The 17,050-nt window shown below is 36.7% G+C and overlaps 1 protein-coding gene across 2 annotated transcripts in view; it reads right to left on the bottom strand.

Annotated features, from left to right (window-relative positions):
• Nucleotides 1-17,050, bottom strand: part of METAP1 (methionyl aminopeptidase 1) — a 66,738-nt gene that overhangs the window by 12,296 nt on the left and 37,392 nt on the right. The window contains exons 3-8 of one of the 2 annotated variants that reach the window (XM_082653354.1): nt 13,049-13,164; nt 11,418-11,478; nt 7,207-7,298; nt 6,395-6,478; nt 3,547-3,685; nt 1,647-1,778 (exon numbers count right to left, since the gene is read on the bottom strand). In XM_082653354.1, coding sequence (XP_082509480.1) covers nt 1,647-1,778; nt 3,547-3,685; nt 6,395-6,478; nt 7,207-7,298; nt 11,418-11,478; nt 13,049-13,164 — 624 coding nt within the window. The remainder of the gene's footprint in view (nt 1-1,646; nt 1,779-3,546; nt 3,686-6,394; nt 6,479-7,206; nt 7,299-11,417; nt 11,479-13,048; nt 13,165-17,050) is intronic. The other variant, XM_082653355.1, reaches the window with a different exon arrangement.

The raw sequence follows: 17,050 nt of genomic DNA, 5'->3' as shown, positions 1-17,050 counted from the left end.
TTTTAACTGAAAAGTTATTTGCCCTCAAACTGTCCTTTGTAATAGTCTGTTAACATTTGCAACAAGACTCTCCTTCTCTTTCCTCACAAGATATGGCATAAATTTTAAAAAACCTGGATGAACTGTTGTGTGTGAGAAAAATCCCACAGAAATACACCTCTACCCAAAGATATTATTCACTGCAATAGCAAGATATATGGAAAACACCAAAATCCAGTAGGGGAACAGTTGTAGAAATTTTTATACTGTGGAATATAATATATAGCCATTAAAAGAATGGAGATCTATGCATACAGGTACGTACGTATTCTAATATGGAAAGACCTCTAAGATATTACTGGTTGAAAAGTACCAAATTATAGAATACCGCAAATCTTATGATACCGTTTAACCTAACTAAACACATACATACAGTTATGTGTGTTTCTATGTGTGTACTAACATACTGCAGAGAAAAAAACCTAAATGTTAAAAGTGGACACCTCTGGGGACTTCCCTGGTGGTGCAGAGGTTAAGAATCCACCTGCCAATGCAAGGGACACGTGTTCAAGGCCTGGTCCGGGAAGATCCCACATGACGCAGAGCAACTAAGCCCGTTCGCCACAACTACTGAGCCTGCGCTCTACAGCCCGCAAGCCACAAGTACTGAGCCCATGTGCCTAGAGCCCGTGCTCCGCAACAAGAGAAGCCACCACAATGAGAAGCTCGCACACTGCAACGAAGAGTAGGCCCCGTTCGCCGTAGCTAGAGAAAGCCTGTGCGCAGCAACAAAGACCCAATGCAGCCAAAACTAAGTAAATTTATTAAAAAAAAAAAAAAAAAAAGTGGACACCTCTGGAGAAGAGAGATTAAAAAACAAAAAAGGAGAAGCAAGCGTAAAGGAAGATCACTCATTTTTCTCTTATAATCTAACACACTCTTTCCCAAAATAATTAAAAAGTAGAAGAAAAGTTGCACTCAAGAACTATCCACAAGTCAGAAAGAGAAGAACAAATACTGTATGTTAACACATATATATGGAATCTAAAAAAAATGGTTCTGATGAACCTAGGAGCAGGACAGGAATAAAGACGCAGACATAGAGAATGGACTTGAGGAAACAGGGAGGGGGAAGCGAACCTGGGATGAAGTAAGAGAGTAGCATTGACATATATACACTACCAAATGTAAAATAACAGCTAGTGGGAAGCAGCTGCATAGCACAGGGAGATCAGCTCGGTGTTTTGTGACCACCTAGAGGGGTGGGATAGGGAGGGTGGGAGGGAGACGCAAGAGGGAGGAGATAGGGGGGTATATGTATAGCTGATTCACTTTGTTTTACAGCAGAAACTAACACAACATTGTAAAGAAATTATATTCCAATAAAGACGTTAAAAAAAAAAAAGTATCCACGCATTCCTCCTCATTTATCAGCCAGAGAAAAGGAAGATAAATCATAGAAGAGTCAAAGGAATAAGCAATAGTCCGGTCCATCCTCATCAAGGGATTCCCAAATCATCCTTAAACCTACTACTGCCAAACCCAAAGCTAACTCAAGGAGGGTAGAGGCACAGCTGGGAGGGATAAGGCATGCACAGTACAGTGATAGGTCACTCAAGGCCCACACCACACAGTAGCTCCAGCGGGTGCCCAGCACTGAGCCTGACCTGCATCAATGGCTTGCATCAGGCACTCATACGTGGTCTGAACCAGTTTCCGAGCTCCCTCATCCACGTCTCCAACAAAAAACGTCTCATTCAGGTCCCCATGATAACCATTGCGATAAAGAGTGATGTCCACTGCAAAAGAATGTGCAAACATAAAGACCACACTTGTTTTTTATCTCAAAATTGAAGTTAACTTTCTCCAACATGACAGAATCAAGCAGCTTAACGAGAGAGATAACTTCTGCATTCACAAGTGACACCAATGAATACACACTTAATGCCCAAGAGACACTTCTTGTCTGTAATGCAACTGAACTCACTGTGGAAAACAGGTCCGTGGTCTCGCAGCACAAGCCAGACAGTGGGCTTTAATACTCTTACAGCAGTGGTTAGATCGTTTACAGCAGAAGAAAAATGTAACCCCGGATATATTCATGCAAGATCAATGATCCAAGTTAAGAACATTAAATGAAGGACTTTGCCACCTTTTGACATTAAACAGGAAATACTGCTTTCATTAGTTATCTTTAATGACTTTTTCCTCGTCCTAGTGAATCAATAAATAGAAACATTTACACTATTCTATACTTATTTTTCAAAGACTCATTTGCCTTTCACTGATTTGTGACTATTCCCATGTTTAAAAATACAGATTACCACTACACCACTAAACTACACTAAATGTATCCTACGGAGCACATTAAATGAGTATTCTTAAACCATAAATTTTCAATCCACTTACAATATCACAATATAGGTGTGCTGGCTCTAGCACAACACTCACGTTCCTGAAAAACCTCACACATTATGTGTGTAATAAAAATAATAAGGCTTATATATGAAAAACAGCATTGGGCAGACCCCTCAAAACTTATGGAACTTTATAAACAGATACTCTAACTGAAGCAAAAACAATTCATATAAAAACAGTGTCAGGGCTTCCCTGGTGGTGCAGTGGTTGAGAGTCCTCCTGCCGATGCAGGGGGACACGGGTTCGTGCCCCGGTCCGGGAGGATCCCACATGCCGCGGAGCGGCTGGGCCCGTGAGCCATGGCCGCTGGGCCTGCGCGTCCGGAGCCTGTGCTCCGCAACGGGAGAGGCCACAACAGTGAGAGCCCCACGTACCGCCAAAAAACAAACAAACAAACAAAAAAAAAACAGTGTTGGTCAAGTCCCCACTACCATTCACAGCCAGCATCACAGTTGGTCCATTCTCTGTAGCCTTTAACACCTGGGCTCAGGCTTCCTTGTTTGATATATAGATCCTTGAAGATATCTGATTACTAAAGAGACCAAGTTCATCAATATTAAAAATACCATCGAGGGGAGCCTAATTCATCAACATTTTTTCAATCACAGAGGAAAATGTTTTTTGCAGCTTCTTTCTCTGCACTTGGAGTTTCCCAAAATAGCTTAACACAGTGGTCCCTAAAGCCACTTTCTGAACTTCTTACATCAAGGACAATACTTCTGCAGAATTTTTAGCTTTTTTTCTTAAGAGCTTCATATATTACTAATGATTTCTCTTTATCTGTAAGAAAGCCTGCCCTGATTTCTTCAAAACCAATAGTGGACTAAAAGGAATAAGCAAAAAAAAATCCCACTTGAATCAACATTACTTCCACACTTCACTGACATCTTTCCCCTATTTACCAATCACATAATGATCATCTGCATTAAAGAACCTGTATCAAGCACATCATAGTAGAAGCACCTTGAAAGCAATTAAACATCTTAAAACCATAAAATAGGTTTCCAGAGATTTTCAATTTATTTTAAGTTTTAAATATGAAAAAAGTAAAAGACAGGAAGCAAGTGAAGAAAATGCAAGTCACTATTAGACTCCCAAAGCCTTGCTGTTTCTTTGCTAACAGTGACAAAAGTCACACTTATTTCTTACCATTAACAATATCACCTTCTTGCAAGGGCCGTCTGTCTGGAATTCCATGGCAGATCACTTCATTCACTGAAGTACAACAAGACTTTGGGAAATTATAATAATTCAGGGGAGAAGGATAGCAATTTCTTGCAATGCATGCCTATAATAAAATAAAAATACAGAGAGAATAATCTGGAATGTGCCAAAGAAAAAGTTAATCTGTATACAATTAATCATTTTAAAATTTGAAAAATGTGGAAAATTTTGTTGTACAAACGCTCCTAATGAAGAACTTATTTAAGATTTTATTTTAGAAACACTAGTAGCTATTACCTTAAACAGTAGATAAATAGTAGGGTTTGTAAGTCAGACCACAGGCAAACCAGTTTACTTGATAATCGCAAAGGAAAAGAAAATTCACATATTCCAAATATTTACATATACAGATGTCACTATATGAAGATTTTATTTTAGAATTACCTACTCCTTATTAAAAACATATTATTTAAATTTAAAATTTTAAATTAATGTGCACACTTAATGTAATTATAATTTCTTATATAGAAACAAGCCTCTATCCCTAATAATAAAAGTAATAAAAATAAAAATAAATACTAGTAATAATTAAGAGATGGTAAAGTATTCCCTGAGACATTTTAACCACTACATTCATGTGGAACAACAAAAGAACCTCTAAGAAAATGATCTGGTTCCCCATAAATAAGTCTTATTTTACTTGGATGTTTTTATACAGTGGTAGTCATAGCATACATAATTTCTCTTTCCACATTGCCACAGTCTTCCTACAAATAATTTAAAAATAGTTGCCTAGAATACACTTTGTGGAATGTACTATAATTTTATTGGCAATTCTAGTATTGAAAATTTATATTAGTTTCCTCAATTACAAAAAAATTATGATCAATAACTACATGCCTATCATTTTTCCTTATATTTAACGATATGCTTCTGTATTTCTTACAGCAGTATAAATACTAGTTAAGAGCACACAGAAGCAGATTGCGTTGACTGAAAATGCCAACTCCATTACTTACAAGTCGTGTAACCCTGGGCAACTTAACCTCTCTCTGCCTCAGTTTCCTTATCTGTAAGATGGAGATGACAGTAGCATCTATCTCATTGAGTTGCTGGGGAAATTAAATAAGTTAATAAAAGAAGCACGTAAAAGAGCACCTGGCCTATAGGAAGCATTCAAACTGCTATTAATGCATACCACATACAGCTGACACGAAAAACCTGGGGCCACAGGGGGTGGGGGAAGGATGGAGGGGGAGGGGGAGGGGCACTGACCCCCTGCACAGTCCAAATTCCACATATAACTTGACTCCCCCAAAACTTTACTAATACCCTACTGTTGACCTTACCAATAACAGACAGTTTAACACATATTTTGTATGTGTTATATACTGTATTCTTTATATTACATAATTCTTTGTATTATATATTATACTCTTACAATAAAGTAAGCTAGAGAAAAGAAAATACTACTCTAAAAATCATAAGAAAAAAAAGAATGCCACGTGGTGAGGCCAAAGAATTTTTTTTTAATTTTTATTAAATTTTTTTTAAAAATCGAAAGGAAGAGAAAATACATTTACAGTAGATATATATATTTATTGAAAAAAGATGAAAGATCTTTTTCATCACATGAAAAGATCCATGCAGGGACTTCCCTGGTGGCGCAGTGGATAAGACTCTGCGCTCCCAATGCAGGGGGCCCGGGTTCGATCCCTGGTCAGGGAACTAGATCCCACATGCATGCCACAACTAAGGAGCTCACCTGCCACAACTAAGGAGCTGGTGAGCAGCAACTAAGGAGCCCTGGAGCTGCAACTAAGGAGCCCACTGCAACTAAGACCTGGTGCAACCAAATAAATAAATAAATACTAAAAAAAAAAAAAAAAGATCCATGCAGTTCAAACCTGTGTTGTTCAAGGGTCAACTGTACTTTATAACATGGAACAATATCCAAAAATCAGGATTTATAAAATTCCAAATAAAAAAATGTTCTAAACATTTTTATAGCTCAAGACACATTGTCAAATTTCCTTCCAAAAGGATAGTTCCAATTTACAATACCACCACCATGCAAAGGAGTACCAATTTCACCATCTTCCCGTAGGCAATGGACATAAACATCTTTAAAATACTTACTAATTTAGTAGGTCTTTATGACTTGCATTTGTTTGATTACCAGAGCAGGTTTAATTAGTTTTCCATGTGATTTATTAACTAATTATTGCTCTTCTACTATGAACAACCTAATCATATCATATATGTACTCATCTACTGTAGGGTATTTTTTTTTGTTTTTTTTATGATCATGAATATTTATTTACTAAAGGGTTTTAAGGTCTCTCTTTGGTAGATAAGCAATCTTTATTTTAAAAGTATACCTATACCATATTTACTACAAACATGTATCTGGTCTGTTTGTGGCCTTGTTATTACAGATATAAAAAGGAAGATGTTTTCCTACTAATCTAGTTTCAGAAGTTATATTCTTTTTTATTTCAAAATATTTGATGCATGTGGTAGCATGATTTACTTAAAGTGCTAATAAAGCTAATCATCTTATAAAAGCTAAACTAAAATGTTATGAAATGTGAGGTTTCAGAAACAAGATATTTCAAGCTTACCTCAGACCCCAATACCACAGATACTTAAAGATGGGAATAATGACTGTTGAATACTTTCTATATTTGAAACAAAGTGAAAACTTTGCTTTCAAATTAGCCAAGTGTAGATATTCAGAACTTAGGTTTACTTAATTTTTTACTTTAATGTTTTAGACTAAACATCTAACAGTATGAAAAATTTTTTCAAAGCATAAAATTAAAATTCTTACTAAGTGTACAGCATGATCTATTTCTTCAGTAGTTACACCTGGTTTAATCATATCAGCAGCAATGTCCAGTACTTCTCTGGCAAGCTGTAAAAGAGAAACACTTCATACATTCAAGAAGAAATGAAATAGAAATAGAAATCTGTACCCTTTGGACTAACTTAGATTTTGTAGGATATTGATAAGACGAACCTCACTTTGCATATTATAATCCTGAATTTTCAGTTTACAACCATTTGTATGTATTTCTAACACCCATTAATAAAAGTGTATGCATGTGTGTGTAAACATATAAATAAAATTGGGCTAACTAGAAAATAGCTTAATAAGTACGTCTGACTGATTTCTATGTGAAAATGTACATCCTAAGTAATCTAAACAATAATGAACTGATGAAGTTTGAAGCTTCTCACAATTCTACAACAGGGAAGAGAAGGGAGGGAAATAAAATAATAGATGAATGATTTTCCTCAAAGAACCACAGAAAATAACTATTACATGTAGAATGGATGAACAACAAGGTCCTACTGTACAGCACAGGGAACTATATTCAATATCCTGGAATAAACCATAATGGAAAAGAATATAAAAAAGAATATATGTATAACTGAGTCACTTTGCTGTACAGCAGAAATTAACACAACATTGTAAATCAACTGTACTTCAAAAAGTAAATTTAAAAATAAAGTAAATATGGCTAATCACAGTTTTACTACGTAACATTTGTTACTTTTATAAATGAGCAAATCATTGACTTCATGTGTTATAACTACTTAAACATGTTCTATCCCAAGGGGGGAGAAAAAAATTCTTACCCTACATACGAGTCGCATCCCTTCTATATCTTCAGATGAGAGTAACTTAATTTGAGAAGTGCCCTTAAGAGCCTGCTCAGATTCAGACATTCCTGGTAAAGAAAATCAGTAAGTAAAACCAAAATGAACAAAAAGACGTAGTATATATTAGCATAATTATCCCCTAGATGATATAATAATAGTCAGGGCTCACTATTTCACACAATGGTATTTCATAACATGGGAGGGTCCAGGTCAGGTTTTCTGAAAAACTACTTGCAACATGAAATTTGCTAAACAAACTGAGAGAACAATTTTAAAGAACAAATTTCCAAATCTATGAGAAATCATTCAAGATGGAGTACTTATTATTTGCCCGGGAGTGTGTTAATAAGGTCAGTAAATGATTCACATTTGAAGAGCACCATACAATTTATAACTGTTTTCATGATCATCATCTCATGAAGCAAGTAGATTATCAACAACTGATAAATTAATTACACTCATTTCTTTTTTGAAACCGGAACCTAAGTCAGTGTTCTTTAAATGGCAGCTTGTGACCCTTTAGTGGCTATTAGTGGGCTATGACTAATATTTTTTTATAGTAAATAAATGGAATAGAAAATAATAGACTATATCATACAGGGTAAGTAAGTAAGTAAGCAAGTAAGTGCTGTTGTAAAATGTTTGACTGTTGATTTATACACACACACATATACACAGATCATGCTATAAAATACAGTTCTCTGGGTCATAGTCAAAAAAGTTTGAAAAATACTGCCCTAAGAATTTTCACTCATAAAATTAGCTTAATTGAAGTTATTCATACATTTAAAAGCATTAAAGCCAGTATAATAATTATTTCAAAATCTGACAAAAAGAATATAACCATAAACTACTCTTTTTATAAATGCTGATATAACAATACCAAATAAAATATTATCAAACAGAATCCTAAAAACATAGTACAGCATGACTTCAGCGAGATTCATATTGGAAAGGCAAGGATGGTTCAATATTAAACTATTAATATAACTCATCATAGCCATAGATTAAGTAATGAAAAATAAATGATCATCTAGAAAGATAATTCTGATACCATAGCCAGCTACCACTTTTACATGATAAATGTAAATCTCAAGCCAAGAACCAACATCATGGAATGCCCACTCTCAGCACTAGTATTTTTAGCACTGTTCTGACAATACTAGCAGATGTACTAAACGAGAGAAAGAAACAAGACATATAAAATTAGGAAGAAAAGGAAAAACTCCTTATCAATTTCAGATACGATTATATATCTCTAGAACAAGGGAATACCTGGTAAATGACTAGAAATAAGAATTCGGCAAGTTGGCAGATAAGAAAAATATATAAAAATCAATAACTTTCCCATATACAAACAAGCAAAAAATACAGAAGATATTATATTCACAAGAATAACTTAAAAAGATAAAGTATCCAGGAATAACTTAACATTAAAAGGCCTAATGAAGGAAAGAAAAACATACCCTATTCTTGGATAGGAAGACTCGATACGGTAAAGGTGTCAATTCTTCCAAAATTGCTCTATAAATTTAATACTATCCCAATAAAAAATGGCAACAGGACATTTTTGGGAACCAGACAAGCTGATTCTAAATTTCACGTGGAAAAACAAACATGCAAGAACAGCCAGGAAAATTCTGAAAACGAGGAAAGGCGGGGGCAACAAGGCCTATCAAGTATGAAAACATGATATAGCTGTAATAATTAAGAGTTTGGCAATGGCATATGATTAGACAGATGGGTTAATGAAACAGAACAGAATCCCAAAACCTAAAGACGTGAAGATTTAATATAGTGATACAGCTTGCATTTTAAATCAGTAAGAAAGACTAATTTTTAAAAATAACTCGTGATGTCACAACCAGATATTCTGCTGGGAAAAAAATAAAGTTGAATCCCTACTTAACTCCTAAAGATAAATAAGTTTCAGATGGACCAAAACTTTTATCACACACACTCAAGAAGAGTAAAACCATAGAAACAGAAGAAAACATGGGAAAATGTTTTTATAATCTCTGAACCCAAAAGGTCTTTCTAGGTCATAAAGCCATAGGCACCTTATAAGAAAACACTGATGAATTTTACTACAGAAGAATGTTGAAAGTTTGTCACAAATGTAATGTTACAAAGACAAAAATGTAACTGCTTGATTGGGAGAAAACATTTCATAGTACATACACCAAGAGATTATTTTCCTTAATATAGAAAGAGCATTTATAAGTCAGTATGGAAAAAACTAAGTAATCTAACTGGGGGGAAAAAAGTCTAAGGATATGAATAGATAGTTCAAAAGGAAAAAAAATACAAATGATTTTTAAAAATATAGAGATGCTCAACCTTACTCAAAATGCAAATTAAAAAAACTGCAAAATACCATTTTTCATCTTTCAAATTAGCACAGATCGCAAAACTTGATAAGATTCTAAGCTGGGGAAGATATAGGAAAACAGGACTTCCCAGGTGGCTCAGTGGTTAAAAATCCGCCTGCCAACGCAGGGGACACGGGTTTGAGCCCTGGTCCGGGAAGATCCCACATGCCAGGAAGCAACTAAGCCCGTGTGCCACAACTACTGAAGCCCACGTGCCTAGAGCCTGTGCTCTGCAACAGGAGAAGCCACCGCAATGAGAAGCCCATGCACCGCAATGAAGAGTAGCGCTCCGCTCACGGCAACTAGAGAAAGCCCGTGCGCAGCAACGAAGACCCAATGTAGCCAAAAATAAATAAATTTATTTAAAAAGAAAAAAAGATACAGGGAAAGCGACTCTCATATGTTTTTATCTGGCAAAAAAATCTCTGAGATTTATAATACCTCTCAAAATTTTTAAAAATGCATGTATCCTGTGATCTAGCTATTTCACTTTAGGCAATTAACCTATAGAAATACTCTCAACATGTGTACAAATATGTAATTATAAGAACAGTTCCTGAAGTCAAATTGTTAGAAGTAAAAACCTGGAAATAATCTAAATATACATTAGTAGGAGTCTGGTTTAATAAATTGTAACATGTCCACATAATGGAATACTTCAGTCATTAAAAAGAAAGAAATGGTTTTATATCGGATTATATGGAATATTTACAACATAAAATATAACAGAGCAAGGTGAAAAGGTGTATATAGTTTGTTCGTTTTGTGTATAATTGGGTGGGGGCGTGTTAATGTGTGTACACACAACAAATATCTGAAAAGTTCTACAAGAAATCATTAATAGTGATTACTTCTGGGGAAAGGTACTCACTTTTCACTGTGCAACATTTTATCCTATTACAATTTACCTTATCTATGTACTCTTTAAAAATACAATTTAAAACTATATTCAAGAATATTAAATACAGTGTAATGAAATTATACATCCTCAACAGTATTCTATCATTCAGACTCTTTTTTTTCAATTTATCTGAAATAGTGGAGTTTAACTAAATTTTCAAATTATATTCATAAGGACTTAATACAGTTCCCCTTTTTTCTTTGAGAAAAAAGCAAAGGTAGCTTAGCTCTGTAGATTAAACCACATTCAACCATTTTTGACAAGCAAATTCAGTAATTTCACATAATCCAACTTTAGCCTATGCTGTAAAGTACCTATCTTCTCTGCATGTCTCACTATCATTAACCATAAAGGGAGAAGACAATAGAACCCACGCCAGGAGTGTTGAAAGTATTAAATGGAGTAATACATGTAAAGAGGTTGACACAGTGCCTGACACACAGTTATGAAAAAATATCAGTTATAGAATCATCAGCATCACCATTACTACTATTATCATCACCATTACTACTATTTCTATTACTGCTACAGTCCAGAGTCTTTAGTTAGGCATGCATTCAAGGCCTCCACCATCTGTTATTTCCTAAATGGATATTATTTAATTAAGGTTGGAGAACATGCTAAAATCAAAACTATTTTTAAAATCTAGAATTTGATATAACACTAAATACAATATTATGTTGAATGTAGCCTTTAACAGCCACATAAACAATGTTTTCAGAATTGATTAGATTTCTAATGAGAGGAAAGAATCTTTAATGCTCTCAAATGTTCTAGTGTGCCTTGAAAAAACATATTTACATTTATTAGAAATCCAGCACTGAAACTTTTCTACTAAGAAAGCACTCTTTTCCTCTGTAGTAGTCTGCAAGCCCACAAACTGAACTATGAAGAAACAGCATAGCAGAATTTACCTAAAGGGTGATCAGCATAGTCTGGTCTTTGAATATAACTTGGCACTGGCCTTGTTGGCATCTGAAAAGAAACGAAGAGGTTAGATGGATCCGATTCAAACATGAAAGTAACTTTCATTATTAAAATTTACTAACAGGGCTTCCCTGGTGGCGCAGTGGTTGACAGTCCGCCTGCCAATGCTGGGGACACGGGTTTGTGCCCCGGTCCGGGAAGATCCCACATGCCGCGGAGCGGCTGCGCCCATGAGCCATGGCCGCTGAGCCTGCGCGTCCGGAGCCGGTGCTCCGCAACGGGAGAGGCCACAACAGTGAGAGGCCGGTATCACAACAGTGAGAGGCCCGCGTACCGAAAAAAAAAAAAAAAATCTACTAACAAAGAAAATAAAAGTGGGGGAATAAACACCAAATTCAAAAGTTCATTCATTTCATTGAAATAGGGGTCCCCAACACCTGGCCACAGCCACGTACTGCACAGCAGGAGGTGAGCGGTGAAGCTTCACCTGCCGCTCCCCATCACTCACAAGCGCCTGAACCACCCCCCAGACCCGGCCCCGTGGAAAAACTGTCTTCCATGAAACCAGTCCCTGGTGCCAAAAAGGCTGGGGACCGCTGACTTAAATGAAAAAAAAGTTTTAAATGACATCTTAAATATCACAACATATCTGTTTTGTGAAGATCGAGTCTAGTGCTAATGCCACCCCCTTTCCCAGGATATGTAAGGAATGGGGAGAGTGACAGAAGCCATTAAAGATTTAAGATTACATGCAGACAAGGAAGGTGCCCGTGTTGTTCCAAACAAATTGGTGAACCACAATCAGTAAAAAAATGATGTTTCAAAGTAAATGTACACGAATATGTTCCTGGACATTATCTCCGGGAGCTACAATTAAACTTTCTTATATTTTTGACATTTTTCCAAATTTTAAAAATTAAAGATGTATCTTTTTTTTTTTGCGGTACGCGGGCCTCTCACTGTTGTGGCCTCTCCCGTTGCGGAGCACAGGCTCTGGACGCGCAGGCTCAGCGGCCATGGCTCACGGGCCCAGCCGCTCCGCGGCATGTGGGATCTTCCCGGACCGGGGCACGAACCCGCGTCCCCTGCATCGGCAGGTGGACTCTCAATCACTGTGCCACCAGGGAAGCCCCAATGTATCTCTTTTATAAAATGAAAACAACAGTAAAAAGAATTTAAGTATTTGAGAATGACAAATAAATTTCAACTTAAGTCAATTCCTAGGTTAAGACTCTGAAGTCAGTCTGCCAAGAGCGCTGGAAGGAACAGGAGTGGCAGAAAAGCCATATCAAACTTAAGGTAGAAGAATATCACACTGAAAACATTTTAGAGAAGTAGTAATACACACTACCATTATGTTGGCCTAAAGATATCTATTCTACCTCATTCTTTCTTAAATATTAAAGAATCCTTCATCTAAAATTTTTCTACTTCATCCATGATTGCCAATTATCCCTACTAACTTCTAAATAATGTACCATGAAAGTTCAAAAGCTAGAATGTAAACTTAATCCTGATCACATGATTCATAACTGGAATACAAATTATAAGTATCATTTTTAGGAAACTGAAAATTGGTTTAAAAGAATGTTAAATTTTTATTACCTTATTTACTCACCAGTGGATAATGTGGTCTGAGTTTACCAGTGTATCGATAACCTGCCCACGGGTCAGTGTTGATATCACCTTCCACAGTCCAGGGAGACACAGATTCTCGCTTGGCCTTTTCATCTTCTGGGAGATGGACAGATGAATGAGAGAAAGAAACGCCTCAGTGGTCAAGCTACTGAGCAGCAGCATACTTTAACTATCACCATTTGAAAGCCAAGCCAAAGAGCCCAGGCACAAAATCCAGCAAACTTCTACCCTAACCTAAGTCACCAAAACTACCGCTTTCTTGCCACAGCCCTATGACTCCTCAAAGATCTAAGTGTCTTAGGAGAAAAAGCCCAAACTAAACATATTCTCATTTTTTACACAATGTTGAATAGGAACAGCTCATAGCTGAACTCCTTTTCTCAAGTAAATACTAAATGTATTCTCTCTACAATGTCAATTTATAGGAAGCCTGCTTTTTGAAATACAAAATTTGAGCCTGGGGAAAACTTCCCAACTGAGAGCAGATATTACAAATGGATTCTGTGCTTTTACTAAAAGAACAGATTCTAAATAATCCCAAAGCAAATTTAAAGTAAAAAACAAAAACTTCTCACTTAGATGATGAATGACTTTCAACATTTTAAGTTGCTTAGAAAATTTGATGAGTATCATTTGCCTTTTTTTCAGGAAGGAGGTAACAGAAAGAAGTAGGTAATAGAAGGAAGTAGGAAAAGGCAAAGATAAGGGGAGGGAACAATCAATCGGAAGTTACTGAAAATTCATTAGAAAAATTAAGAACCAAACACACACCTTACTACCAGGTTAGTTAATAATATACAATGTTGTATTTACTGAAATACACCTAAAAATCTTCACACAGAACCTACCCTTAATGGTATCTGAGCACATTAACTGCAGTTCTGATCCAAAAACCAAAATAAAACTACTAACCTAAGAGTTTAAATGGCAGGAATTCAAATCCCTCCTACACCAAGTAGCAGCCTATACACCTCCCAATGCACACCAGTGTCTTCCTGATTATTGTAATGCTAGCACAGGTTTTAAAAGGCAAGCTCCAAATAATTTTAGAAGTGTACAAGGAAAAAACTCCCCCCTTTAAGCAATCTATTTAAAATTGATTTTGGACAGATGGAATCATGTCATCTTAAGCTAAAGAGGAATGGTGAAATGGGTGAAGGTGATCAAAAGGTACAAAATTCCAGTCATATGATAAATTAAGTCCTGGGGATATAAAGGACAGCATGGTGACTAAAGTTATCAACAACAAGAAAAAGACAATCTAATCTCATTTTCTCATTTTACACATGAGGAAACTGAGGCAATATGGTTCACATGGGCACAGAAATGTGGAAATGCTGCTTCCCAGTCCAGTACTCTCTCCAAAGAGCATGTGGTCAACTTGGGATTGAAAGGCCCTTGAGGGACAATTGAAAACAATGCAAAAATACCACCAATCCATTCACATTATTGAAGAAAATACAATTATAATATTACATAAAACGTAAAGGAATAGAGGGGACTTCCCTGGCGGTCCAGTAGTTAAGACTCTGAAGTCCCAATCAGGGGGCATGGGTTCAAACCCTGGTCGGGGAACTAATAAGATTCCCTCATGCCACATGGCGCAGCCAAAAGAAAAAAAAGTGAAGGAATAGAAAGAGAGAAAGGAAAGCTCTGCTACACTACTAAATTTTAGATATCTTTCTCCCCTATGAAATTCAGGAAAGGTTTCCTATTGACATTAACATTCACACGAAACTGTTTCTCATTCCAGGACAGAAATGGACTCCATTCACTGCCACTAGGGTCAAACATTATAGAAAATAGTTTAAAATGCAGGCCAACTTACACCTGCTTTAGCTGTGATTGCATCAACCGCTTCTGTCTGAATCATAAACTTCAAGAATAACTTTCACCAGAAACAGGACAGAACAGCAATCAAGATGCAGGCTTTTTGCTTTAACATCATCCAAGGGAGGGTGAAAACGAAGGACGTAAAATCTTTCCTTCCTACTGATCTGGATTCTGAACATTCCACAATCGATTTTCAAGAGAATTGAAAGCAGATCTCCAACAAATAATATAACCCAAAAGCTATCTAAATAAGAATGAAATATGGCAAGCCCTTTTCTAGTCTCTAGGTATAATTTACTTAGGGAAAGTTTCTCTTCCAAAGTAAGTTTTTCTTAATGTAAACTATTTACGGATCAATTGATTCAAGCCCCGAAGTCCCAGACACATACGTAATAGAAACCTAATAAATATGAATTGGACTGGGGGTTGGTAACAAAATTGCATACTAACTGGTCTTTTTCAAAGGACTGTGAAAGCACAGGACAGCATAAACGAACATCTGTAAGCTGTCTTTCAAACATCACAATGCAACAGGGCCAGGTAAGCTGCAGGTGGTGTCAAAGAGTACCTGATATGTGCAAGATCAGGTACCAAGTACAGCACACCTTTCTTTCTTTCCTCTTTAAAAGGTTCTGTGCAGGTGGCCTCAGCTGCCACAAAAGAACTGCCCATATCTAAGCTTTGCCTGGAACAGAATCTTCTGATCACAATCCTGACTCAGTTCTCCCAGAAGTGATTATTAAATGCCTACTGAGCACTTACTATGCACTGTACATACACCAAGCACTCTACATAGATTTGTTTATTTAACACTCAAAATAAATGCATGATTTCGGCAGCTTGGAAGTGAGGCTTAGAGTAATCCGTGCTCACAAAACTTGGTGGAACCGGTTTTGAAATATTACCTAATACCTTCCCTCTGCAATCCAAAATTCAAGCACACTAATTTGGAAGGGTAGAAGAGTAGAATAAAAAGTATTATTTAGAGGTGTTTTTTTTTTTTTGGCCGCGCTGTGCGGCTTGTAGGATCTTATTTCCCCGACCAGGGATTGAACCCAGGCCATGACAGTGAAAGCGCCAAGTATTAACCACTGGACCGCCAGGGAATCCCACAGAGGTTTTTCTTTTGTGTTTTTTTTTTTAAATGAGTTTTTATATCATATCTTTGGCTATTCAAAAGATACTTGTCGGGACTTCCCTGGTGGTGCAGTGGTTGAGAGTTCGCCTGCCGATGCAGGGGACATGGGTTCATGCTCCAGTCCGGGAAGATCCCACATGCTGCGGAGCGGCTGGGTCCGTGAGCCATGGCTGCTGAGCCTGCGCGTTCGGAGCCTGTGCTCCGCAACGGGAGAGGCCACAACAGTGAGAGGCCCGCACACCACAAAAATAAAAATAAATAAATAAATAAAAAGATACGTGTCACCCATGTCCACCTTTTACTTTAGGAAAATGGGAAGCAAAGAAACACACTGAGTATATCAGTGGTGAGTGTAAAAAGTGTAGAATAATATAGTATTGAGATGTGAAGTGCTACAACTTTTACAGATCAAAGGCAATGGTACTGTGTAAACTCTGGCAGGAGATATGTGTAAGAAATATGCACCCAAGCATCAGCATTACATGCATTTAAGGACTTGACAACCTAACTGGTCTTCTTTACTATGACACATAAAAAGTAAATTCTGCTCTTAAGTCATTTAACTCACACTTGAAATATTCCTAAGGCCTGATTAGCTTCTGCAACCAAGAAAACTCCTGGTCCAAATGATTTCACTGGTGAATTCTACCAAACATTTACAGAAGAAATAAGACCAATTCTACACAACCTCTTCCGGAAAATAGAAGCGGAGGAAATGTTTCCCATTCTATGAGTCCAGGATTACTCTAATGCCAGATCCAGTCAAAGACATTAAAAGCAAATTACAGACCAATATCCCTCATGAACATAAATATAACTGGGCCATCTTTAATTAGAGATCAGTTCACATGAACTGTTTGCTACATTATTTCACTATTATTTCTTGGAATGAGGTGCTATCTTTTAAGATGCCCTGGTTCCTTCCCAGCCCAACATTCTTTTCCCCTAATACCTTTCTCAATATTCTTCTTAGCCCTGGAGATCACCTTTCCCCACACCATTCCCTCCTCT

The sequence above is a fragment of the Grampus griseus genome, assembly GCF_964374135.1.
Source record: "Grampus griseus genome assembly, chromosome: 4".
In the NCBI taxonomy this organism is placed as follows: Eukaryota; Metazoa; Chordata; class Mammalia; order Artiodactyla; family Delphinidae; genus Grampus; species Grampus griseus.
This window is presented reverse-complemented; position numbering and strand designations above follow the sequence as displayed.